Source organism: Scatophagus argus, chromosome 2 (assembly GCF_020382885.2).
Source record: "Scatophagus argus isolate fScaArg1 chromosome 2, fScaArg1.pri, whole genome shotgun sequence".
NCBI classification, from domain to species: Eukaryota; Metazoa; Chordata; class Actinopteri; family Scatophagidae; genus Scatophagus; species Scatophagus argus.
The window spans coordinates 19984309-20010884 of NC_058494.1; the positions used below are offsets into that span (position 1 = coordinate 19984309).

Genomic DNA, 26576 nt, shown 5'->3' on the forward strand with positions numbered 1-26576 from the left:
AGGCTTGTATTTTTTTATTTATTTATTTATTTTTTTGTGCTCACTGACGTTGGAAGCTGTGACATCACCTCCATTGGTTTATCAACGATCACGTGACCGCGCCCAACCCGGAAACGATGTCCCCAGCTGCGGCAGGAGGTGAAATGAAAACAAGCGGAGGTGAAACTTGAGATGCGTTTGGAGCAGCGTTCGGAGGAATAAACAATCCTAAACTGAACCAGTGTGCTGGGAAACGCTGGTATCTGCCCGTGACGCCAGGTGGACTATGCTCTACAACAGCCACGTCTGTGTTTTCCTGTTGGGCTTGTACTCTTGCGGACTTCTCCCATATGCGTCTGCCTGCAGACATGAACCAGAGACTCCAGACTGGAGGATGACTTTAAAAACTATCCGTAATGGAATACACAAGATTGACACTTACCTGAACGCAGCACTGGACTTGTTTGGTGGCGATGATGGACTTTGTCATTATAGGTGTAGTGATGGTGAGCTGCCTTCTGTCTTCTTCCTCCAAGACCTTCCTCGACTTGTCAAACGCATATGCGACTCAGTGGTGGCTGTGTTTCATTTAGAGCAAGAGCGGGGACCCTTATGTCACTCATGCTGGCTAAACATGAAGGATATATTCATACTTAAGCTTTCTATGTCAAGTCAAAATTAAATATCCACAGATAAATAGCAGGAGGGAGAAACTTGTGTGTATTTAGACAGTCACCCCTTGAGTGGCACAGTCTGCCATTAATTCGTCTGTTCTGATGTGGTTATCTCAGACAGCAAGATAACTGACTGTGGTAAAACAAGAAACATCTTCACCTTTGCTCCTCTCTCGCAGGTTACAAGCCGGTGCCTCGTCCCGGGTACAAACATCCACCACCCAACGGATGTGGATCCCCGATGTTTGGATTTCAGGTAGTCTGACAGCGTTTGGTAGGACGGAGGTTTCTTATAAGACAAACTGGTTATGCGTTATCCTTGTACACTGAGTGTCGCCTTTTATCTCAGCTTTATATGCTTGATGAGTTCACCAGTGTATCTTGCCTCCTGTGATTGCTGAAACATTTCTTTTTTTCCCCCCAGATTTTACTAACCAGTAGCTGAGCCATTATCATGTCTTTTGCATTAAGGAAATAAGTTAATGTGTCCCACTGGCGGCATGATTTGAATGTCATTCCAAAGAGTGACAAACCTGTCTTTTCCAGTTTGACATTGGTATCCCATCCATGACCAAATGTTGTAACCAACATGACCGCTGCTATGACACCTGCGGCCGTGAGAAGCACGAATGTGACAAGCAGTTCCAGGACTGTCTCGAGACCATCTGCAGGAATGTGCAAAGGACTCTGGGATTGGCCCAGAGTGTCCAAGGTAGGAGGCTGAGGCACTGTGTTCACATTAGTTGCAGGTTGAGAGTGGCTGTGGATGCACAGTGCACAACATCAAGCACTGTTTGAAGGAGAATCTGGTAGGCTTCGCTCGCAGGGTAAGTAGATGAGCTTTCAACATTTAGCTCTCATGGATTCTTTGGTGGTTTTGTTCTGATATTGGTGGTCAGTTTGTACTTTAGAAATGAATATAATTCAAATGTATTTAGAATACTAAGATAATGCCAGAAAAACTGATTAAGAATTACTCAGTAATCAATAGAGAAATCCAATCCAGGTACCATCTTTTTTTGGTGGTGGCTGGATTCCAATTAGCTGCTCCTGCTTGGGTCCAACACATCAACAGAACAGAGTCATTGTTAATGTCATTAATAATACCCATGCTTTTCCCACAATGATGAGTCGAAAACCTGTACCTGTGATGCACCCTGTGACCGGGTCAGGCTGTAGGAGGGATGCACCTTTAAAAGTGGTAGACGATGACACACTTCAAGCACAAAATTTAGGAAAGCAGCTATTTTTCTGTGGAAAACATTGGTAAAATTATACTTTAACATCTCATAAATTAATAAATCCATCACTGCTGTAGTTCAAGGATAAATAGGAAAGTTGCAGAGCTTGTGCATGAAAGTGATAAAGTGTAGAAATAGTTGTAAAATGCAGCATGTCCAGCAGAGGGCAACATAGATCTGTTTTTTAAATAATCTAAATCTGGATACTGTAATCTGATATCTGCATCAGAATGACTCTACTTGACTGTTGTTCCTCAGTTCTGAGTCACAACGAGCTCAGCCTGTCTGTCTGAAATAAAATTAGATAATTTGTGTTGTTCTGATCTTGATCAAGATGTCGCTACTTCTGTATTTGTTGTTCCACTTGGCTCTCTGCGCAGCTACGATTGTGGATATTACTGTGAGGCGTTTTTACTTTTGTAAAAGCAAACACAAAGTTAGCTAAATTATCAGTATAGCTGGGACCTGTTTTTAAAGCAACCCATCCTCCCCCTGTTGTGTAATGTCTGACTTTCTCTGTCTTATTCTTTTGTTCTTTCTTTGCAGCATGTGAGTCAGCAGTGACTCTGCTGTTCGACGCTGTTATGCACTTGGGATGTAAGCCATACCTGGACAGCCAGAGAGAGTCTTGTGTGTGTCAGTATGAAATCAAGAGGGAACTGTGACAACACCACAGGATCAAGACTGTGGAACGGACTAATTCAAAAGCACAACACTGACAGATGGATGCCAGCAATAAACTTTTCTTTCAGACTCGTAGATTTTCTCACAGTTACTGCTTCTTTGGCCTGCACTGACTTGTTTCCATCTTATCCCTTGTATTGGTTTTGACATTTTTGACAAAGTGAAACTACTTTTTAGAATGGACAATCAATATCTTTCCTATGTAGTTAATATTTATGTTCTGTTAATGCTGTATAATGTGTTTGTCCTGTGGTGGAGTGGAAAAGGGGTGTTTTCGGGGTTTAACTGGCTTCTGGATGTTTGGGTGGCACCCAACACTTTATTTTATGGCTTTGTAAATTCCTGATAATTTCTTAAGACGTTTTGTGGTAAAAGAAAACATAGACAGTGTTCAATAGGCAAACACATTGCTAAACCTGGAAAAACAGAATGTTTGCTTTTATTTTGTGCACGGCGGCTCTGTAAAACATTTAGAAATGTGAAATTTGTCCACAAAATTTAATAAAATATTTGAAGAATAAAGTTTTCAATAATAAATGAATGATGAATTAATATGTATTTGGTTGCAAAAAGAACCGTTCTTACAAGGAAGTTCCTCCCCAGACCACCCGCTACTTTTAGACAACGAAACAAACTAATTCTCAGAACTTTCTCTTTATTTTCCTTGTAATTAGCACCAAACTTACATACTTCTTTCCAGTTAACTTGGAAGAAATTATCAGGAAATAGTGAATTGAAAAATATGACATCACCACCCAGTCCCTTCCCATATCACCCCCACAGGAACATGTAACAAACCAGGTCAAGTTGATGATTATTTCTACAGCATCTAAAATGTTTGTGGTCTTCCCTTCATATAATTTGTACATGGAGGGGAATATACATGGCCATCTGTGTTAAACTGTCACAAAATTATGTTATTATATTATTATGTTGTTATAATTATGTGCGTCAGTAGTAATCATAGACAAAAATCTGTGTTTTGTAAAACAACAACAACACAGATTGTAGTTCAGGGACCACTGAGGATCGTTGACTGAACTCCCATTGATTCCTCATCCAAAAAATTAAATAGTTTTCTTTCATGTAGTTGACGTTGATGTTGTATGAAAAGGCCAGTGGAAAAAAAGGTCTGAATTAGATCTCCTAATCTTCGGCTGTAGAAAACCTAATCTCTCTCTGAGTGTATAGAATAGATCCCTGCAGGTTACTTAAATGTTTCATGAGTAACTGTTGCAATGTGGCATACGCGGAAGTCCTGGCTGTTGACGTTTGATTGACACGTGTAAGAGCCAATCGTGTTCCAGGACTGCCACACACGCAGCAAATGAGATTGAGGGGGAGGAGCTACAGCACGGCGAATAGAGAATGGATCGACGAAGCAAATCCATTTTTCTGAAGTTCCAGTCGGAGTGAGCCTGCGAGCATGTCTGACAAGGCAGAGGACAAATGCGAAGGTAGCTACAGATATGTTTGTAATTTTAAATAGACATACGTCGTGCGCATGTCGATGTAGAAGTTAGAAAGTAAGCGCAAATACTTAACTCATTTCCGATGTAATTTAAGTAACGTTATCACCCAGTGAAGCAGTTTGCTGTCGTTTTACTGTGTTCATAAACAAGTGCTGCCACGCCTTTACTGTACGTTTTATTTGTCTCCAGTCGGTGATCAGTGCAACATATCAGGTAGGATTTCAGTGTCATTAAACGTTTTGTTTTTTAGCTAATTGCTTTCTGTCAACCTTCGCAGGAAGTGTCGCTAAAGACAACAGAACAGCCACAGACCGGGCGGGTGAGTGCTTTACGCTGACCTGTTTTATTATAGTTTAATTTTATTGTTTTTACTTATTAACGCTTTTCTTTTCTTCTTAGGGTTTGTTCTTACCAAACGACAAAAAGTGAAACAAAAACTTAGCAGAGCTATAAAGAAATCTGGTTTTATTGCTGATGACCTCAAAGTGCAACTCAAATTAGGTTAAAGACTTCTCATCAACTGCAACCGCCTTGTTTAGGATATCATGTTTCAACATTCACCGTCATCCTTTGTCATTTAGAAACTGATCAGCTTACTTCCATAAAGGTTCCTCTGTGGGTGCTGTGAGAACTCAGGGGTGTTGAGCTACAACAGCCCATCACAGTAAATAGTTATAGACCCAAAGAGCTAAAATGAATGCTGTTCAATGTAACAGCCCCAGTCTGTTTTATTGTGTCATCCTCACAGGTGTTTTCTAATATTTGATCCTATCAGTTTCGTACCAAATGGGTTATTAGAAGCACTTCCCAGCGTACAGCGTGCAAAACGATCGAGTTTGAATCTACACCTTTTCCAAACTGTTTTAAAAGAAAATGCACGCTTTGACCGTGAAGAAAGTGGAGTTTATCACAGGACTGTTGTATTCGACTAGAGGACTACATAATAAATGGGTGTATATATATATAAAAAACAAAAGCCACATAAGCACAGATATGTGTGTATTAAAATAAAAAGTACCTTCCCGTGTCTCACATGGCCCTGAGCTGCTGCCTTTAGCGAGCAAAGTCCGTAGGCCAGGGTTATGGAGGTTTCACTTTTGGCCTGTGTTCTTTTAGCAGCCTTTACCATCTTTCTCCACCTGTCACCCAGCTATTGATGGCCATGAGGACTCTAAGCTGATGAAACAATGGCTGCTTGACCCCATACCAGCAGCAGTGGAGCAATTCATGCACCTGTAGTTGTACCTCTCAACAAAAGCCTGAAAAGCTCAATCCTTCCGTGAATTTTTGGCAACTTCAGTCATGTATTTGGAGTATTTTTGATATTTAGAATAAAGCTAGACTGTTGTTTAGTAGTTATATACTCCGTCACTGCATAGTTTATTCAAGCGTGTGTTGTTTTCTGTAGCTTGTACGGAGACCCTAACGGAGACAGATGCCTTCATCCGAAGGTAAGCTGCTTCTTCTTGTTTGTGTGGCTTAATCAGCTGGGAATTCTTATGTCCCTGTGGTATCAGTACCCCAGCTAACATTGTCTTTGTTTCTGCGCTCTTTGTTTTTTCCATTATGAAACAGCTCTTTTGACTTGGATCCTACAGAGGAGTACAAGATGGACAACAAACGACGAGGCCTCGCGCTCATCTTTAACCAGGAGCGATTCTTCTGGCGCCTGGGGTTAAATGACAGGCATGGAACCAATGCTGACCGCTACAACCTGGAGAGAAGGTATCACCTGGAGAGAGAACACTGTGCTGTGTTTAAGTGCGCGACTAACAACTTGTCTCTACTTGTTCAGTGACTGTGAGAGCTTTTGTAAGTTTTTCCAGTGAACTTTGTTACATGCTGATCTCATTTTCACTCTTTCAGACTGAGGGAGCTAGACTTCGAAGTGAAAATTTACGAGAACTACAAACTGGTGGAAGTCTTTGATAAAATCAGTGAAGGTAAACACATGCGTGATCACATAGCATTCCAATGACCGATACATTGTTACCGTTTCTCTGTTGTCCTGTATGTCCAAAGACAACATATCCAGCATGTGCTACGCTGCAGTCTGATCCACTTTTACTTTACAAATGCTTGATGTCCCACCAGCCGCCGAGGCCGACCATTCGGACGTGGACTGCTTTTTACTTGTCTTCCTGAGTCACGGCGAGAATGATCACGTTTACACCTATGATGGAAAGATAAGCATTCAAGATATCACATCCCTGTTCAAAGGAGATAAATGCAAGAGCCTGGTGGGAAAGCCAAAGATCTTCATATTACAGGTACAAGCAAACAAAACCCAGAACTCGGTTAAATCCGTGAAAACATAGTCGTCCTTGCTTTATTTAATGTTTTATTCGGAAGTCTGTAGTTCTTAAAAATGCAGTCAAAGTGAACGTGGCTGCGTCCATCAATAGGCATGCCGCGGAGACAAGCATGATGATCCGGTAACTGCCTGCGATGCCGTGGACAGTGAGCTGAAGACGAACGAGGTGGTGGTGGACGCCAGCGCTGTGCACACCCTCCCTGCTGGGGCTGATTTCATCATGTGCTACTCGGTGGCTGAAGGTGAGCCAGCTGGGATGCTAAAAAATTTTAATCTTCCCTTGTCGTAGCGTGATGTATCATATTATCGATTCAGCCGATACTTTGAAGATGTGACGGCACTCCCGCGAACTAAGGTGCGAGTTAATTCCAACATGTATGTCGCTGAAGGGTCGTTTTTTTGCTGTTTAGCTAAGTAACTGTCCTGTCCTGTCCTGTCCTCTGTGTGCGTCTGTGTTAAGGTTACTATTCCCACCGAGAGACCATAAACGGCTCCTGGTACATCCAGGATCTGTGTGAGATTCTCCAGAAGTATGGGAAGTCTCTTGAATTCACAGAATTGCTCACGCTGGTCAACAGGAAAGTGTCCATGAGGAGCGTTGGGAACAGTGTTGACCGGAAGGCCATTGGGAAGAAGCAAGTACCTTGTTTTGCTTCAATGCTCACGAAGAAACTCTACTTCCGACCAAAAAAGTAACAAATATCAGACGTCAGTCATAAAACTGGGTTTATAATACTGCTTGGGATTTTAAAGAATTTTTCTCTAGTCCTCTACTGTCTGTTGATTATAAACACTATTATTAATGAACAATCATCCGACTGGAAGCCTACAGTGAAATGAGTGCTTACAAAATAACTGGAACATCCACCTAAGAAATCTGACCATTCGCTTAAACTTTATGCCAAGTTAAAATTTTGGTTTCATTTCTGTCGTGAAGATTCATTTGTAGAAACCAGATTTCTTGGCTGGTTAAAACCTCAGTTTGTTTCCAGTTTTCGCATTTACGTGACAGAGAATCAAGATGGGGAACGTATCTGTGGCAGCGGTATGGTAGAGGAAATGGAACTGCTGACCAGCTGATGTTGCCGTATCTACCCATCTGCGCCTGGTTTCTCATGCTAATCTGGTTTCTTGTGCGATTGGGAACATCATAATGCAGTTTCATACAACAGTCAAAGTTAGACCGGAATATTGCAGGACCAATCTTTTCTCATTACAGCTACATGTATGCATTGATTGATATGGGTGGGGAAAAAAGGTGCTCTTTCTATCACCAACTTGTAACACTATGATTTGAATTTTTTGCAACTGAAATGCCAACTCGAAATCGAGGGCAATTCAGAAGACCATAACCGTAACTTATGGCCTTGTTGTACTCGACTGCGTTATGTTTGAAGGTGTTCCTCTTATTTTGTCCGGCCCTTGTTCAGTTTTGCACTTTCAAGAAATTGCTTTTAAACCGCATGATTATTATGGACCATATTCTATGTTAGATACTTTTTCTTAGCCTTTTGTCACATTTTTTGTTTTTGCTTGATTAATCCAATGTAAGCTACTGTGGTACCACGCAACTGACTCAAGAAGCCATAAAAGACATTTGTGGTGGCCTTACCCAGGGAAGCTTATCTCAGGCAAAACATTGTCTCAGGGAAAGCTGGAGATGTCACTTGAGTTTGGTTGTCTTGACGTTTGAGTCGGACGCAGGAGTGTCTACAAGGCAGACAAGTTCTTTCCAACTTAACTGTGACTTGCGAGGCAGGTGACATAACAGCATGACAATCAGGTACATCTAATGATTTTGTTCATACTGACTTTTAACGCTTTTTGTTTTTTGGTCTTTTTAAGAAGCAATGGCCATGCAACATCTCTCATACCAGACTGTTCAGACACCACATCGACATGCTGTTTGTTAAGCTCGCTCCATCAAAAAGGGAATTTATATTTGTGCTGTTGTTTGTGTCTTAGGAGTTTAATGATGCATATTTGCACCCATAATGTGAGCAAACACCAGCGTGGAGAGTACCTCAGGGAGGAGGGGTTATTGTTTGTAAAAACTGTGCTGGACTTTAAATACTTCTGTGTCACATGATCTATGACTCAGGAAAAAAAATCCCAAAGTGACCAGCCTCCACTTGTGTGTCTTACTCTTATTACTTTGTACAGTAAAATCTTGTGAGTGTGTGTGTGTGTGTGAAAGAGAGAGAGAGAGAGTGAGCGAGTGTTTTTTCCTCCATACACTGCTCTCTGCATTTGAGGTCAGAGACATTCATTAACATTTCAGTACACAGACATTCATCAGATTGTTGCACAAAACAACAGTACACCCACATGTACCAGTCAGGTCAGGCTATTGACTCACTGAATTTAAATCTTATATAAAATCACCTCATGGCACCATAGGCTTACAATATGAACAAGAAACAAATTATAATTTCCTATACAGGTGGTCTTATATCCAGCTTAAAATCCAGACATAATAAAGAAGCTACCATGGCAGCCTCTGTTGAGCTCTGACCAACTCTGAGTCACAGTATTTTTCTTAGTATGAAAGCTTGCATTTTGAGCTATATTTCATGTTTGTATTGGAGATCTATGGTGGCCTGCTTGTTTATGAGTGATGCCAATCAGAAGCCTAACGTGATTGGTCCATGTCTATAGGTGAGCAAAAGTTGAGCTTTTCTGATGCTCCTTTTGAGGTGACATGTGTTCACCTGTGCCCTAAAATTGTTCACAAATGTCAATCGTCTGAAGTAACTCAGGATTATTTGTCTACCAACCTTGTCTACAATCACAACACATTTAAGATTTCCATAACAAGACATGAGTCAGACGGGAGGTTGTCCCAGTGTCAGGAAATACTTTTTATTTCAATAGTCCTCAGGGTCTGTATGTCTGTCAAAGATTTCATTGGCATCATTATCAAGACTGTAAACAAAACACAGAATGATGTGGATTCCTGGTAAAAAGGTGCTATTATCAAAATAAAGCAGAAAATTTGTTTTTGCTCTGGAGTTGTCTGTCAGTGACCATTATTCATGGCTTTGGCTGGATCTGTTCAAGTGGTAGCTGAAGTTGGGTTGGATTTCTCAGACGTCTCAGGTCCTCCTCCACCTGACGCGCACACACACACAACTTATTACTAATGATCAGTTCAGCAGGATTTCAAGAAGGCAGTGGATTATAATGAGCATCTTGAAAGAATTAATTCATCAAAGTGCAATTTTCATATGCAGTTTTCATTTCATTTGACAGCAGCCAGGCTTTGGTGAACCCCTGACTTTATCTCTGGAATTTCAAAGTTCCATCTTTGTTTTTTTTTTACCTCTTCCATTTTCAGTATGGAACTAGTGAAATTGCAGCACATATACAGTCCCTACATTAATGGGTCCAAAACATATTGATAAAACATATGAAGTAAGTGTGTCTCTAGGTGAGTGTCTGTACCATTTGACTGAATGGATCTAGCTAATATGCAATTGTAAAAAGTGAACCGATCCACCAACCTGAGACAGTTCGTCCTTCAATTCATTGTATCTTGTCACGTTGAAATTCTTCTTCCTGGCTGCCTTATGAAAGTACTGCAGGAACTGTCTGTCTTTAACATCTGGGTATATGTAATCCTGAGGGAAAGAATAAAGTAGGACTGCTATTAATGTGAGGAGGAGAAACATATCGGCATGTTTCTGTTCCAACTTGAGCTTCAAGTTTAAATAATTGTTACTGGAATGAGAGTTGGACGAAAAGATGTATATCGCTGTTATATCCGTCTGTTAAATACAACACCACAAGCCAGCAGCAAGCAAACAGTCAGCTTGGTTAGCTTAGCTAGGAATGGAAATGGGACAGTCAACAGCCAACTCATGGCTTTTTGGTCTGCGGTTATGTGCTGAACTACTTTCTGTCCTGGCGCAGTGACTTTCTGGAGTCTTGTTGTCACTGTGATGCCATTCAGACTAGCTGTTTGCAGTTTTTATGCTCAGCTAACTTTCATTTTCACTGCGCAGGTGTAAAATTAAACTCCCTGCAAAAAAGCCAAATAGCATAATCCCCACAGTGTCAAACTATTCCTCTATATGAAATCATGTAACAACTGGAAGTGGATAAAACTGTTGTAAGTTTTTGTCTCATGTCCCTGAGACTTGCCTGTTTGGTAAGGACATAATACGCGAAGGCTCCCATGCTAGTGGCGTAGGTGATGAAGTAAGTGACGGGCTCCATGACGTCCCACGAATAGACCCACCAGGTGAGCCAGGCCAGAGCTCCACCCTGCAGAGATAACATGGCCAGGCCTGACCAGACAACCCTGGAGGTCTGGGACTCTGCTGTATGGCGCAGCTGCGCCTTCATCTGTCAGGCAGTAATAAAAATAAGGACGGGTTATCAGCCAATTCATTTAATGGCACACAGATGTTGAGATGCATCCACTACCTTCTCCAGAGGTGACAGCTCCTGTTTGAGGCTGTCCAGTCTCTCCAGCAGCTGCCTCTCTCTCAGCAGGTGGTGTTCAGGCAGGTGGAGTGCTGTGTGCAGCAGATGCACAACGTGCTTCATGTCCTCCATCCCCAAGGCATGCTCACTGGATGTACACACTGCAGCAGAGGACACGACAAGGTGGACGAGCATGAGAATGTGAGATGCAGTGTGAAATAGATCACACGTGGGGAGATAATAACTGCTATTTATTAGCAGGCCTAAGTTGTAATTGCAAAACAGACTAAAGGGAGATGTGTTTGTACCTTTTTCAGGAGAGCACACATTATAAACTGCATCATTGATGGCAAGCTTGAAGTCCTTGTCCAGCAGAGTGTCAATGAGTGTGGTGTGGGCTATGCGCTCTCCATCTGTCAGGAGAGAGGACAAATGCCCAACTCAGTACTTTTTATGCAAAACACAAAATAGAGACAAAGAAATGCAGAAAATTGTAATGAAATGCAAAGGGCAAATCACCCCTGCATAGAGTACATAAATAGATGAATGTTGCCTGAGAGGGCATCAATAATTTCCAGCCTAAACAGCCTAAGTTCCTCATCAGTGCACGACTGCAGTTCTTGTCAAGGAATAAAACACATGGAGACATTAAGGACAGTGTTGAGTTATCCAAAGTCTGTTTCCTGAAATGACAGAAATCTTTCTGTCCAAACAGTCCCCAAGTGATGATATCAGGATATCAGCAGCTTCTAAACAATGTGCCTACATGTGTTGCAATTAGGTGGAGTAGATAGGGACTGTGACTGCAGAAGAAAAAACATGTTCTTCCAGTCCGGAGAATGAAAGGTTCCACACCTCATTTACCGCAGGACAACTGCATTACAGACCAACAAGGACGGCTAAAACACTTTAATTGTAACTGCCTTGGAGATATGTGAACATTGTGTTATGCCATTTACCGTTGGCGTGTACATCACATACTGCAGTGGTTGGACTAAAATTGATAGAGCAGAACCAGAAATTCTGGACAATGAAACTTGACTGTTAACAGTCTGTTTGGGCAGTCATGTGTGGTACGCTCATCAATTTAGCCTCGAGCCTCCTAGTCTGAAGCAGGTGTCAGGGACAGGCTACAGATATTTGATAAGCCCACTTCAATCTAGTCCTGCAATCCCTTTTATTTTTATTTTTCGTCATCTTCAGACCCAACAAATGCTGACTGAAAACTTGAGGCAATTTATCAGATTTCTCACATCTTCCTTTGGAGCCACAAAATGCCTTACACAACTTTTTTTCCCCACATATACCAAGACTTCATATCTTTTGAGTTTTCCTTTTAAGGCCGTAAGTTGTGTTGAAAGGTCACAGGTAGAATACTGCTTAATGTTTTTGCCAAAACTGTTTTGATTTTAAAAATAAAGTACAAAGACTTTGCTGATTATCATTTCAAACCTTCTGGGTGAAAGTGTCTTGGAACAGTGGTGAACATTCCATTTATTTAAAGGTAATGGTTTGTGTGATGATGCAAGTGCTATGCCAATCTACTCTGTGCTTAGCTTTCACTCTGACTAACCTGTCAAACCACGTTGCAACTAAAATGGTAAAACCAGCCTGAGTAATCTCCAAGAATGTGACCTGTCCAGTGCTTGCATAGCTAACAAGCGTCGTGTCCTACCCTTGGAGAAAATGGAGGCAGTGACTCCGGGGTCCTCCCTCTGCAGATCTGTGATCAGGTCTCCGACACTCATCAGCATGGGTCTGAGGAAGAACAGACACTTCTCATTCCTGGAGGGCAACGGGACCTCCAGAACCAAACGGCCATATTTGTACTTCAAGGACACATCTGCAACACAAATAAATCAGCTGAGTTTGCGTTTTTATGAGCAGAGATCAATCAAGAAAAGTCCATTTAATTCCTAAGAAAGAGGGTGGCCATGTGACATCAAGCAATTTATTATCAAGTCGATGTAGTAATTGTATATTACCACTGGAGGGTGGAAGTGTACTGTAGAAAAGAGCTTGAAAATTTCCACGTAAAGGCAGCCTCTGTTGTACCTGTGAAAGAAAAGGATGGAAAGAAAGAGGGAATGAAAGAAAACAAGAAAAACAGACAGAAAGAAGAAATAAGGTCATTACCAGCGTATTCCCTTTGTTCTTTGTGCTCAAAACTCCCTCCCTGTTATGTCAGCTGACACAGAACAGAACAGAACCAGAGCATCCTGAAAAGAAGGATCTGAAATAGAAAGATCCCATCAAAACCAACAAGCCACATCAATTGAGTTTTCTGAGCACTGGCTTTCCTCTCAGAGTGCTTTTACTCTAATGTGAATCTCTCCTGTAGCAATCGCTGTCTTTCCAAATGCTGCATAATCAGAGCAGCTGCTAGCACTGAGTCTTTATTAAGGCTTTTTTTTTGCTGATGCGCGACTTTTCATTAAGTGAATTAAACGTTAAACTGCAGCCTCTAATGTTTAATGAAACGTCAGTGTGCCTCTCAATGAAAGCATTCCATCGCCCCGCAAGGCCTCGAGACCTTAGGAACAGCTTATTATTCTAGCGAGCAGGTGCACTTCTCTGTCCTGTACTTGACGTTTTTTTGTGTAGCCTTTTATTTATTTATTTTACACAAGCAAACTCATATTTTCATGAAATACTGCAAGCCACTGGGATGTGCTACACAACAGCGATTTTAGTATGAACCCACAAACGCAAAGAATTTAACCGTGAACACACCTGTACTAAGTGCAATCGCCACAACAGCGTGAATGTTCGGATGCAGAATAGAAATGATTCATGATGTTGTATTCTCCTGTTTCTGACTGAAAGTGAACCGAACAATAGCATCCTGGTGCTGAAACACTTCGGCTTTTTGAAATTCAAGAACAGAACCTGAGTCAAACGGGTCACACTTGAATATATCTTTGCCCAAGTGACATATGGGAATGTGGTAGCCAACCTGTCCCACCCCTTTGTCCTCCAGCTGGGAGTTAGCTCAATCAATATCACATTAAAGAGGAACAAGTGAACCGTCCATTTCCATGGGCTGAGAAAGCAAACAAGTCTTGAGGCACAGTGATGGAGCAGCAGCCAGATGTGCAGAAATCCCTCACACACCACTGGTTAAGAGATGGGACTTTAACAGGAAAAGCAGCCTTCGCACAAACCAATGAGTAACTGTCCACATGACCAGAGGCATTTTTCGTGGTGACATGAACCATGAAATCCACCACAGCAATGAATTACAGAAGTCACAATTAGAAGGTCATACAGAAACATACAAGCAGCTTGAAAAAGGTTTTGTTATCTGGAGACTGTATACAAATTTGAATCAAAGGCTTTCTTGGCTTGCTAATGAAATGGGACACCGCGATGTGAAGGAAAATGTGATTTTATAAATATTCCATGTCCCAAAAAGAGCTAAACAAAGTGATCCCAAGGAGACCAGATTCAGCAGCTTGTGTGGGATCTCCAGAGGTATAGAGCTAAAAGCTGTTCAAGTGCTTTGTCACCAGCTCTATAAAGACAACACATAGACATTAATATCGAGTAGGTCCCCCCCTTTGCAGATCATAAGAGCTTCTACTCTTCTGGGAAGACTTTCCATAAGATTTGAGTGTTTCTGTGGGAATTTTTACCCATTCATGCAGTAGAACATTTGTGATGTCAGGCACTGAAGTTGGACAAAAAGGTCTGGATTGCAATCACCGTTTCAGTTCTGCCCAAAATGTGTTGGTATGCTGAAACAGTAAAATTTCCCTCCAATGTAGACGTAAGGGGACTCACTCAACCCGTGAAAAACAGCACCATATCACACCTGAGTTCAATAAGAAAGTCTGGCGCAATACTTTCGTACATATAGTGTATGCGTTTATCCTTTAATATCAGTGAAACATGCCATGAAAATGGATATAATCACACAAGCATCCAAAATCATAAAAAGTATTGGCTGAACAAGGGTTAATGACTTTCAGTTGTATGTACATGTAATTTTACAATTTGATATAGTACATTTTCTGGATTTTTTTCCCGGCTGTTCTCTCTCCCTTTTTACTTTTTCTTATGAAATCATAAACATAAGGCCTCTATCCATCCATCCATCCATTTTCTATACCGCTTATCCGTCAGGGTCGCGGGGGAGCTGGAGCCTATCCCAGCTGACTACGGGCGAAAGGCAGGGTACACCCTGGACTGGTCGCCAGTCAATCGCAGGGCCAACACACAAAGACAAACAACCACACACTCTCACACTCACACCTAGGGGCAATTTAGAGTAGCCAATTAACCTAATGTGCATGTTTTTGGTATTGTGGGAGGAAGCCGGAGTACCCGGAGAAAACCCACGCAGACACAGGGAGAACATGCAAACTCCACATAGAAGGGCCCAGACCGGGATTCTAACCTGGAACCCTCTTGCTATGAGGCGACAGTGCTAACCACTGCACCACCGTGCCGCCCATAAGGCCTCTAAAATCTCTCAAATATCACAAAAAAAAGAGAAAAAATATATCATTCTTTGGTTGAACTGCTCACAGCTCCACTCAACTCCAACCTCCACACTGATGCCCTAACAACAGATGGTTGCAAGTATTATGTATCACTGATTTATTTTAAGAGGATATAACACTGGCCAAATGAAAATACTATAGATAAATCACCAACAGTTGATAACTTTGTGATGCCTCACAGTCACCCAAAAAAATCAAATCACAATCTATTTAATCGCAATCAGAATCCATTAGTTAATGGCGAGCTCGTGACTCACTGCATTCTTTACGATACCGCACCCACAAGACAGCCAGTTCACATAGCAAGGACGTATGGGACAGAAATCTGAGGTTATGTGAAGTCTGGAAACAGAACTAAGAGGACGTTAAATGCTGTGATCTCTACAGTTTGCCTGAAAAGCAGATTGGGTACAGCTTCAAGGTCGATCACAATCTAAAATCGCCAAATTGCCCACATGTGCGGTCATCATATCATCCATCTCTAATATAGTTGAACATAACCACACCGGCACTGAAACCTGAAAGAGTCTAGTTATTCTGTGAGGCCTCATATATCAGACAGGTAACCCATCACCATTAAGTTATAAAGCCTGGAACATCATGTTAAAAGCCACCCATACTGCCAGTACAGGCGCTCACTGCCAACACAAACAGCACCTACATGGGAAATAAAAGGCCTCTACCTTGTCAATTTCCTTAGCAAACACTTTGTGTCCAAGTAGTTTAACAAGGGAGTGAGTTGAGCAACATCTGAGCCGCCCTGCTAATGTGAAAACAGCAGATCTGGATCAAAGCATCAAGGGCAAGAATGGACTATTTGTCTATTTGCAGAATGGGTATGGGTGGGTGTGTGTTTGTAAGTGAGTTCACTGACCAGAATCAATTCAACAGCTGACTGACTCCAGGAAGTTTATATGCTGGGCACACACCACGCACATACCAATCCTGTAGTAAATCAACAGAACGTGGCTACTGTGGCAGAAAATGCAGCTAGAGAGCTGTGATGAATAATGGCCCCTTTCCAAAGCCATGCTCTTCTCCCTGTGTTATTACAGTCTGCAGCACACCGCAATAATACTGACCCTTTTAGTTCGCTCACCTTTCATGTGGCGCTGACAAATGCCCTTACACAGCAGTACAATAACATTAAAAAACAATTCAACAATAATGTGTTAGCCGAAATACTTATGTGTTACGTGAGTGTTATGCAAGTGTTGACCCCATAGTGAGTTCTTGTAACAGATCATTGAAAGGAGGCAGATGACACACCTGGCCTCATTATGCCAAAGTGACTCACACGTAACTAATGAGTGCAATAACATTTTTTATATGACTAGTGGGAATAATATAACTTACAGTGCACCCAATCACAAAGCCTATCTCAGTCCACAGGACTGCATATCTCATCAGGCCTGTTAACACCTTGGAATCCACCAGGAGGAGCTCGAAAACATTGCTGAGAGTAGGGAGGTCTGGGATAACCTGTTTAGCTGGCTGCCACAGGCAGAGGTGATTAGCACAAAGTGTAGCTAAGCTAAATGTCAATGGTTTTGGGTCAGGTATTGGGTCATCAACCACAGTCCTTGAGATTTTTCAATCAAAACCAAAAATGTCAATATGGGAAAAGCAATTTGATCACAAATGTTTAATTCTTTGCGGACTATAAAATTGTGGCCATCCATCCAATATTTATTGAAATATTTCAGCATGCATTTAAGTGGTCGAGCAATCAAGAGCGGTAACCACCAGTGGAGGACGAAACAAAAGGAAAAATAATATTAACAATCCATCTCTTTCTGCTGTTAATCGGCTTCCACAGCACATGTCAACGCGGGCACCAACCAAGATTACTTAAGGAAAACTCTAGAAATATGAATTAAATGGTTAAGGAGTTTATGCAATATCGCAAAGTTTGATCAACTCAGGCCAGTAGAGAGCCGTTACAAGCTTTGTGTCCAAATGCAAGAAAGGTCAGCAACTGGAATAGTTGTTTTTAAATATTGACAGACCCACCCATAGATTATTTAACACATAAAAAGGGGCTGTAACAGATTGCTAAACCAAAGCAGCAGACAATAACTCCCATGCTATGTCACAACACGCTCATACAGCCTGCACAAAGTAGTGGAGCCCTCTGGTCCACATGATGACTGCTGTCACTCCTGGCTTCTCAAGCATACATTTGTATGCTTATCAACACAAAACACACTTTCCAATCACACAGCTTATTTGTATTTAGAGTGCGGGGTGGTTGCTGTCTATTCTTTGTCCTTCACACATTTCAGGAGGCATTTTGGGGCTACAGGGAACAACACAGCACACCTGGTCCTCTTCACCAAGTGATTTCCTCCAACTGTTCTTTCTCAAAACAATCAGCTGATGGCATATTTACCCCGTGAGCTGTGCATTTCTTATTTATGCCATGCCAACAAGGAGAGAGAGACAAGACGGGGAGTGAAAACTGCACAATTTGGTGAAAAACTGCCACCACCCCCCCCCACCCCGCAGTGAAGCAGATCGAGGCTTCCTGCACGAGCAATGAGGAGGTCTATCAGGGTGACAGACAGCCTCATTTTCCCTGTTGTCTCCCAGCAGGTTGCTCCGTTATGGATCCTGTCACAAGAGAGCTATGGCCTCTTGCATCTTGACTTCCTAAAGGTATCTCCTCCCACTCTTGTCAAGGGTTTGATATCACTATGAAAAGGGAAAGTGACTTTTTTGTACGCGCCCGTGATCACGGTGTGATGACTTGCAATATCTTGCAGGCATGACTTGAAGCATACAGAATGGAAAATGTGTGAGTGATAAATGGCCCAAAGGCTGGGTGAAAAACGCAGGCTGCCAAGACAAGAAATTGAATTACTCCCTGTTGCCATTATAACTTAGAAGAGCCAGCACTGTACCATGAAAGTAATTTGCATAGAAGCATTTGTCTTCTGTTATCCAGTTCATGACCCTGTCTGGTTAGAAGGAAGGAAAGAAAAAATACAGCAGGATGTAGATGAGTGCATGCAGAAAGTGGAAAGTTTGTGTTTGTATAGTAGTTACAAAATGAAAAGCAAACTGTGAAACATACTGTAAATTAATAGGTCAAAATAAAAAAAAATAAATAAATTGTTATGGGATTAAAAACCAAGTGGTGAAAACACAGAAGCTATGGATACACTGTATCACTCCAAATGAAAAAGCCAGACTGAAATTGTGTAATGCATGCTGGGAATGTAAAGATATCCTTTAGTCAAGCAGAGCTTTTCAGCTCCTGGCAGCTTTTCAAACAGTTATTCTGCCATGAGACCATGATAAGTGTCTGCTTGAACGAACTTCTCATCGATGCTGACAGAATGGGTGGTGCAGGACGACAAGAGGAGGCAAGCTTTCTTTTTTTTTTTATTCATTTATGTTGTAATCATCAGAGCAGAACTCTTACAGTTAATCACCACTGAGCCCAAATCACTATATGTATTAGTGAGTCATAACACCACACTGAGATACTCCGTGCTTATATCAGCAGACAGTTCTTTAGCCTGCAGCACCATAACACAATGGAGGAGCTGAATACTAAAAAGAGTGGGACATGGAGGGTGGTAGGAAGCAGTGGTTTAGGAATTCATGTGGTGTCTGCAAAGGTCCAAAACAGGCAGCTGCAGAGGAGCAACATTTTTAAAAAAAATGAGCAAAAACAACTCTTGCAAAGCAAGAAAAAAAACCCAACCACCCTCCCTGAAATACAAAGGCTGCCATAAAAACGTTTGTCTTTACCAACTTACTTTTGTGAGTCATATCTCCCCTTTCTTCACAGCTAAGCAAGTAATGCATCAGCACAAGGTCATGCCAGAACTAGTAGCAAACTGGAAAACTAGTTTGTTGAAAACTATCTTCAACTTACTTAGTCAGTCAAGTTTCAGGAAATTTTTTATTTCGCTGGTAAAATTCTCTTGAGCTCCTTTGTCCAATGAACACACTTGAAACTTTCAGTACATGTTATCATGCAAAGTCCGTGCTATTTTAAATGATTCAGTGACACATTATCATTTATTTACCTGACTTATTTCTGTGTTTATTTTAACCAAAAAGGATGACACACTGAATTTTATAGCCTATGTGCATTTCTACAAGGAATCAGTAAAGACTTTGCTCAAGCAGAATTCAAATGTAAGCTTTAAGGCCTGTACCAGATAAACAATAGGGAAATATATATTTCTAGAGATGCACAGGAAACGTATTTCACTTTCAAAATATATTTTTAGTGTTCCATAACCATTTGCTACTGTTATTTTGAATACTGGAGAAAGGCACTTAGATCTGGTGTTAAACAGAGGTGTTAGGAATCAACAGATGATAAATATCAAGTTTGTCAGCTGACTGCAAAGTTAAGCTGATGGAACTCAGTGATCAGCTTACTTTTGGCGTATATTAACACCCAGCAGGGCTGGGTAGATACCCAGGTTAGCCGGTCTGGTCAGAGCAGGTCCGGCCCAGTGTATGAACTTGATCTGGATTGACTTCATGCAAACCAACTGAATCAACATACAGCATGCTGAGGAAAACTTGTTGACTTGCAAGGCTGCCATGCACGATCTAAAATGTAGCTACATTGTCCTTTTTATTTATTACCTTCTGAAAAAGAAAAAATAAGGTGAATATGTAAAAATATGCAAGTTGTGGTCTGACTTGTTAATCTAGGTATGCAAAGCAGCTAGACAAATATGGAGCGTTGCAGGCCAAGAGAAACAATGCTGCTGCTGTATTGACTCAACTTGTTTTCATTTGAGGAAGAGTTAAACTGTAGCTTTTTTTTTTTTTTATCCAGTCCTGCTTGAGACAGGAGTCACAGGCAGCATGTGGTTTAACTCTTGATTGCATTTACACCTGGGAGCCAGTCCATCTCCAGATGTGTTTTATCCGATAGCATTCCGATTGCAACGCATTTCACACAAATATACACCCTGCATTGACATGCAATTATGGATCCTTATGGATTACATAAAGTTTGCATGGTCTTTTTGCATTTTTCATCTTTACTGGACAGTTGATTAGAGAGGCAGAGAGGAAAAACAAGGAGGAGTTGGAGAAATTGATGTGATATGCAAGTTCCCAGCTGAGGGCATGTTGTAATAGCAGTATATAGCATATGTGTTAACCATCAGGGCACCCAATGCCCCAGATTAAATGTTAATGCCAGCTGTTACAAAGAATTTTCCATATTGAGCACCACTGCTCCTGAGCTTGAGTTCAAGTTCATGATATGTACTGAATGAAACAGGTCTGACAGACTCTCTGGGGGTGATGTCCATGTGCTTCTTCAAGGTCTCCAGTCCTATTCTATTTTTGTAGATGCTGCCCTAATAAAGAGCAGCTCCATGTCTGACGTAACCAGTCTCGACACTGAGGAACAGGCAGTCAGGCTGGCTGGAATGAAACCTCTTCCATCTTACATTGTAATGCAAATGCACATGTCGACTATAGCAAATGGAGCCAGCTGTCACACAAAAACGTCAACGCTTTTACTGACAACGTGATGCTTCTTTCAGTGGCCTTAACGTTTTGGGGTGTCTACGGAACAGCAGACATTTGCCTCTATTTCAGACACAAATCTTATTATTATTTCTGCACACTTAAATTACATCAATATGGTTTGTTCCTGTGTACACCGTGGAAATCCTGCTTGTGCATGTTCTGTTTCTGGAAACAAAATATGCCTGTGTCAACAGCTCCACAGAAGTCTGTTTCACATGTTGTGTCTTGTCAGCAAGCCGGGGTTTTGTCCAGCTCAAACCTGGCACCCTGATATGAAAACAGTACTTATGATGGAGCCACAAAAGTAGTTTCCCCTTCTTCATTCTGTTTAGCCTCCTGAACCTTTCAATGCTGGATGCACGGACAAATGCAATATTAAGGACTACTTTCTGGACTACCTCATACTTGCACATGCATACTTATGCTGCTATATGCTAAAACCGGCTTCTTTATTTAAATGTTTAGCTTATTTAAATGTCTAGTTTTAATATTCTTTTTATATTCTATTTTCTATTTAGCTTGTATTTCTATTTTATTCAACTTTTACCTCGTACTTTTATATTTTTATAGTCTACTTACTGCTCACGGGACCTGAGTCCTAATTTCGTACCATAAACATGTGAATGTGAGCTGGTATGACAATAAAGTTCCTTGAATCCTTGAACGGAGATGAAACTGATATTGATCCTCTTTTGCAGGACCAACTCTGTTTTTAATCACTGAGTGTGTCGCAGGTCAGTCAAAGTTTCTCTCAGCACTCCTGGCTTGCTTGGTAGTGCGCTATCAGTATTGATCAATTAGTGAAGGGTTTGGTTCTGGAAAAACTCAAGTCATCAATCAGACTGATTGTACACTATATGGACAAAGTATTATGACACCGCTTTTTATTACTGAACTCAGACGTTTTGGACTGTGCCGTGTTTCCAACTTTGTGGCAACAGTTTGGGGAAGGTCCTTTTCTATTCCAGCATGACTGTGCACCAGTGCACAAAGTAAAGTCCATAAAGACATGGCTGGAAGAGTTTGACGTGGAAGAACCTGACTGGCCTACGCAGAGCCCTGACCTCAACCTTACTGAACACCTTTGGGATGAACTGGAATGGAGATTGTGAGCCAGATGGTCCCACATCAATGTCTGACCTCACAGATGTTCTACTGCATCAATGGGCAAAAATTCCCACACATGCGCTCCAAAATCTTGTGAAAAGCCTTCCCAGAAGAGTGGAAGCTGTTAAAGCTGCGAAGCTGTCTAAGTATTTAGAGTGCGACATCATGTTCCTGTTGGGGAAATGGTCAGATGTCCCGATACCTTTGTCTATACAGTGTATTTCAAGCTCCATCACATTATGTTCACCTTTATAGCATTCCAGAATTGACTGAGGAAAAGAAACTGACAGCACCATCACTTACTGACATAAAAGCCTAACACCCTAAAGCTTCTCTCGTGAAAGTGAAACAGTCTGCCTTGATTAAATTTTCCCAGTAGCAAACTTTTGCTGAGGGCAATACAAAGATCACACCAGATGTCTGAATTTTGTTATAGGTTTTAACTCCTTTGCACACTTAATAGATAACGGCTCATTTTACAACTATTTAAATAAAATGTGACAAAGAAATATGACACTTTTCATGACTACCCACAAGAAAGCGTATGTCAGGTCTGATTAACACACACTCGCATAGCTCGATACTCGGTTCTCGTCTCTTGGTACTGAATATAGTCGTTTCTAGTTTTTAAATAATTAATGTGTCTGCCCTGTAATTTGGATCTGCTCCAAACTTTAATGGGTTCTTCCAGGATCTTTCTACACCCTTTCACCGAGTTTCATGAAAAAAATCGGACAAGTAGTTTTTCAGTAATCCTGCTGACAAACAGATCGACAGACAAAGAAACCAGACCAGAAACATTACCTTCTTTGCAGAGGTAACAAACTTATAACATGGTATCTGAATCAGGAAATTACACAGCACCACAGCAGCGGGTTTGTCATGCCACCTAAAATCGATCTTGTTCAATTCAATTCAGTTTTATTTAATTTATATGGCACCTAATGACAATCAAAATTGTCTCTAGGTGCTTTACAGAAACCCAGAGCCTGAACCCCTGAGCAAGCAGACAGTGGCAAGGAAAAACTCCCTTTTAACAGGAAGAAACCTTGAGCAGGAACTGGCATCCTGGTGTCCTGAGAGTTAAAGACACTGGCAATGTAAGTCGGGGGAGGGCCCTTTGTATAAGCAGGCTAAATACAGTACACTGCCTCTGCTGTATCTTTAGGGCTTCAAAACAGACGAGAGCATAGCACAGAGGCAGTGATCTTGACCATATTTTGGTGACTTGTTTGGAACATACCGCATATATAAAATAAAATGAGTTCTGTGTTTTTAAAATAATGTCTGAGTTCAGTGCATTTTTACCCTTGAGATCTAAACATGATTTGCTGTAGGAACACTTGTCTTACTGTACGCAATATAAAATACGGCAAAATGCAGCTCAGGTTTCCTATACGGTCTGAAAATAGGACTCCTCTTAGTCATTCCAGCATGCACGAGTGACTCATGACAGCTTGCCCATCTAACAGGAAGAACAGCTTATTCCTTAATCTGACAAACTGTATGTCAATATTCACTCAGTATGGAGACTATCGTGGCGTTTCGCAATACAGTATGCTCCCCATACTTCCTGCACTGGCAGAGGTTCAAGGTATCCACTAGGAATCTGCTTACTTGACATCTGTTTCCTCCTAGTGATGATCTTATGCAATGTGGGGATTTTGCTTTATGCAGCATTTCCTACCTGCATGAACACACACATATATGCCTTTATATATATGCATTTATATACACAACTATATGCATTTAACGACTTGTGCAGACAGACATAGACCCTGCATCTCTGACTATGGCAGACAAGCACCTCTATTTTGAACATACTGCAGGCTGCAGGATATAGCAACGTTAGTGATGTCTCTTCTGATTGTGTAGGGCAAAGCATGTGTCTCTTTAAAGTTTAGATGTTTATTTAGCAGCCTAATGGTGTTTTTTGAAAAGAAATGGGTGCCATAATAACTTCCTCAGAGGGGTAATTAAACGATAATCGCTTTGCTGTTGAGATAATGTGCAGCAATAATCAGTCATGTAGATGTGTTTAGACCATGTGAACCCCTGTATAGCTAGATAATGTACTTGAATAATTTATTTGTTTTGAAAATTACAGTACAGAAGTAGATAGGAGATCGTGACAGAGACAGACTGGATAAAAGAGAGATGCCTTCACCGCCATCTGAGAGAATGTGGAAAAATGGATCACATTCCAGCACATCGTACGAGTGACAAACAAACAACATTTTCCCCAAAGTTTGACGCTTGCATCTTTTTAAAGAGGTCAAGAAACTAGGCCCGGCGTTTGTTACAGAACAATTAAGTTTAAAAAGGAAATCCCTTTGTTGAACCGTGCTCTCAAAGAACTGAAGTTAGCTTTCAGGCCGTCCACAGTATGCCAAAGTAACGTTATGCTACAGTGCTGTGTTCAAAATCAGGAAACCCGTTCACCAGCTGGTACCATTAACAAACACCCCGACTGCCTTAATTAGTTTGCGGTTTAACATAAACAAAACCACTACAGAGTAAATTACTTAGATAAAGGATTCGTTCACCTGGGGGAGAAATGTAACCGGACGAGTAGCTCCGAGACCGCAGTGAAGAGGCTGAATACTTCCCAAAAGTCTCGCCGTAACTTTGCCAACCATCCGCACCGAAGCCATCGTCAGCCGTTAAACGTGTTAGCTCCGCTGCTGGGGCATCCCGGGGAGAAATACTTCCACAATATGCGCCTCAGTACCCGGTGTTCCAGTTCAAAACGAGCTATTGCCTGTGTAAATAACAACAGATGAGATGATAGCTCTGGGACAGAAGGAGGCACACCCCAGCCGGAGCTGCATACCATTTCCTCCTACAACATAACAACGCGGTCCGTCCTAGAAACCGCTTCCTTTCCCTTTTATTGCATGGGTCCTTTGTGTGTCGTTGGCCTGTTTTGTATGAAACAACCAGTTGGGAAACTGAAACAACTGAACCGTAAGTGTCGTCAGAACCAAAGGACTCAAAGCCCCAGACCTGTATTAAATGTATTTCTCTTTATCCCAAATTAGTCTTCAATATAAATACTATCTTGTGCGTGACACTTGAAAGGACAAATGTAATTTGATGTCAATGAATTTTGTTGACATGTTTTAAACCTTATATATATATATATATATATGTATGTATATATATATATATATATATATATATATATATATATATATATATATATATATATATATATATATATATATCTTACTTACAACATAAGTTATTTATGAGCAGTTATAGCGCTAACTGTAACTGGAACAGAAATCCCAGGAAGCACTGAGCCACAAGATAAAGAGAAATTATTTCCGCCATCTTGGATTTTGCATACTGGTGTTATTCTGTGACTCATAAGATTTTGCGAATTCCATTTCAACTAAGAATTGGACATTTCTGAGTTACCAGAAATTTTAACTGGAAGTCCCCTAAAGTAGAATTTCAACTCAACTCAAGGTTGGTTAAGTCATTATAACTTAACCAATTTAACAAACCTTGGCCTAAAAATCCAAGATGGCTGCTCCGCATATCCTCAGTACGTAATGCTGTAAAATACAGTATGCTTTTTATTAGCACTTCTGTCACATGGGCCATTAAATCAGTTGTACTGTCCAGCTTCTGTCTGTGGACATGTTGCTACAGTGTTGGTGCGCAAATACGATGCATTGTTATCAACTGGTATTTGGCTAATATTGGCTAACTATTGTACTGGAATGTGGTGAACTCAGGTAGTAAATGCGGGTATGCATTCCTTCATATTCAGAACTCATTCAACATAAATCTGACATGAAAAAGTGCAATGAAATTGGAATTATAAGTTGGAAACTTGGCCAAGATCCACACATGACATCACAGCAATATAGCGGCACACACAGAGGACATTTACTTACTAGCCTACTCTCCCTGTCACTAATCTGTTTAACCAACTGCTGGAGTTGTTTGATAAGGTCGGAGACTTGCCTTTGAGGAATATATTTGCTGTGGGTGTTCACGTTTTCCCAAACAGATGCAATGAAAAACATTTAGATTGCAATAGGCTACACAGATCACTTTCTGTCTTGCAATTTTGACTTGCAGCATTCCCAGCTCTTACTTCTTGGGTAATCGGAATAGAGCTTAAATGTGTATGGTAGAACTGCCTTCCCTGTCATCCAGCCTAACCCTAATTGTTCCGGTCACAGAACATGGTGGAATTTAGGGGAATTTACGTAAGAAAGTAAGTTTTATGAATTAATTTATATAGTCTACATAAACTTGAATTTTTCTGTATATTTGCTGAAAATTTACTGTCATTTGATATTTCACTCATCTGATTGGTTACAGGTGAGTCAAAAGTGACAGCCTATCAACTGGTAACTAAAGTAAGCAAATAAATACAGTGGAATAAAACAGTACAATATGCGCCTCCATCAAAATCCATTGGAGTGTAAATATGAAGTAGCAGAAAATTGATACTCTAGTTGAATACCTCAAAATTGGGCTTTTACGGTATGTTACTTGAATAAATTGTATTTAGGTACATTCCTTTATCTGTTATTCTAAATTTTGATGTAAAGATTTTAACTTTTATTGAAAATGTTTATTGGTACCAAATATTGGTGATTGATGTGTATCTGCCTTGAAAAAATACATCAGTC

The 26576-nt window shown here is 41.0% G+C and overlaps 4 protein-coding genes across 10 annotated transcripts in view; 3 read left to right on the plus strand and 1 right to left on the minus strand.

Moving 5' to 3' along the window:
• The first annotated feature begins 94 nt into the window (after positions 1-94).
• On the plus strand, positions 95-3116 carry pla2g12a (phospholipase A2, group XIIA). Its single transcript, XM_046416699.1, has 4 exons — positions 95-485; positions 833-909; positions 1200-1365; positions 2441-3116. Exons 1-4 carry the CDS (start codon positions 266-268, stop codon positions 2557-2559), a joined length of 582 nt encoding a protein of 193 aa, XP_046272655.1. The 5' UTR covers positions 95-265; the 3' UTR covers positions 2560-3116.
• Positions 3117-3907: 791 nt separating this feature from the next.
• Positions 3908-9375, plus strand: LOC124074120 (caspase-6-like). The gene is made up of 8 exons (XM_046416688.1): positions 3908-4035; positions 4328-4369; positions 5459-5501; positions 5626-5775; positions 5917-5993; positions 6145-6320; positions 6456-6606; positions 6825-9375. Exons 1-8 carry the CDS (start codon positions 4005-4007, stop codon positions 7058-7060), a joined length of 906 nt encoding a protein of 301 aa, XP_046272644.1. The 5' UTR covers positions 3908-4004; the 3' UTR covers positions 7061-9375.
• Positions 9197-24604, minus strand: LOC124074085 (calcium uniporter regulatory subunit MCUb, mitochondrial-like). Of its 2 annotated transcripts, none has more exons than XM_046416673.1 (8): positions 24468-24604; positions 12778-12847; positions 12468-12635; positions 11101-11205; positions 10793-10953; positions 10508-10711; positions 9868-9984; positions 9197-9475 (listed from the first exon to the last, which is right to left on the minus strand). In XM_046416673.1, the coding sequence occupies exons 1-8, from the start codon at positions 24573-24575 to the stop codon at positions 9398-9400; spliced, it is 1011 nt and encodes a 336-aa protein (XP_046272629.1). In that variant the 5' UTR covers positions 24576-24604; the 3' UTR covers positions 9197-9397. The 2 variants fall into 2 exon arrangements, with proteins under 2 accessions (XP_046272629.1, XP_046272630.1); XM_046416674.1 differs by lacking the exon at positions 24468-24604 and adding an exon at positions 23539-23616.
• Positions 24605-24753: 149 nt separating this feature from the next.
• lef1 (lymphoid enhancer-binding factor 1) overlaps positions 24754-26576 on the plus strand; it is a 90887-nt gene continuing 89064 nt past the window's right edge. For 5 of the 6 annotated variants that reach the window (XM_046416670.1, XM_046416671.1, XM_046416672.1 and 2 more), the window contains exon 1: positions 24754-24888. The gene's annotated coding sequence lies outside the window, so the exon portion shown is untranslated. The remainder of the gene's footprint in view (positions 24889-26576) is intronic. The other variant, XM_046416665.1, reaches the window with a different exon arrangement.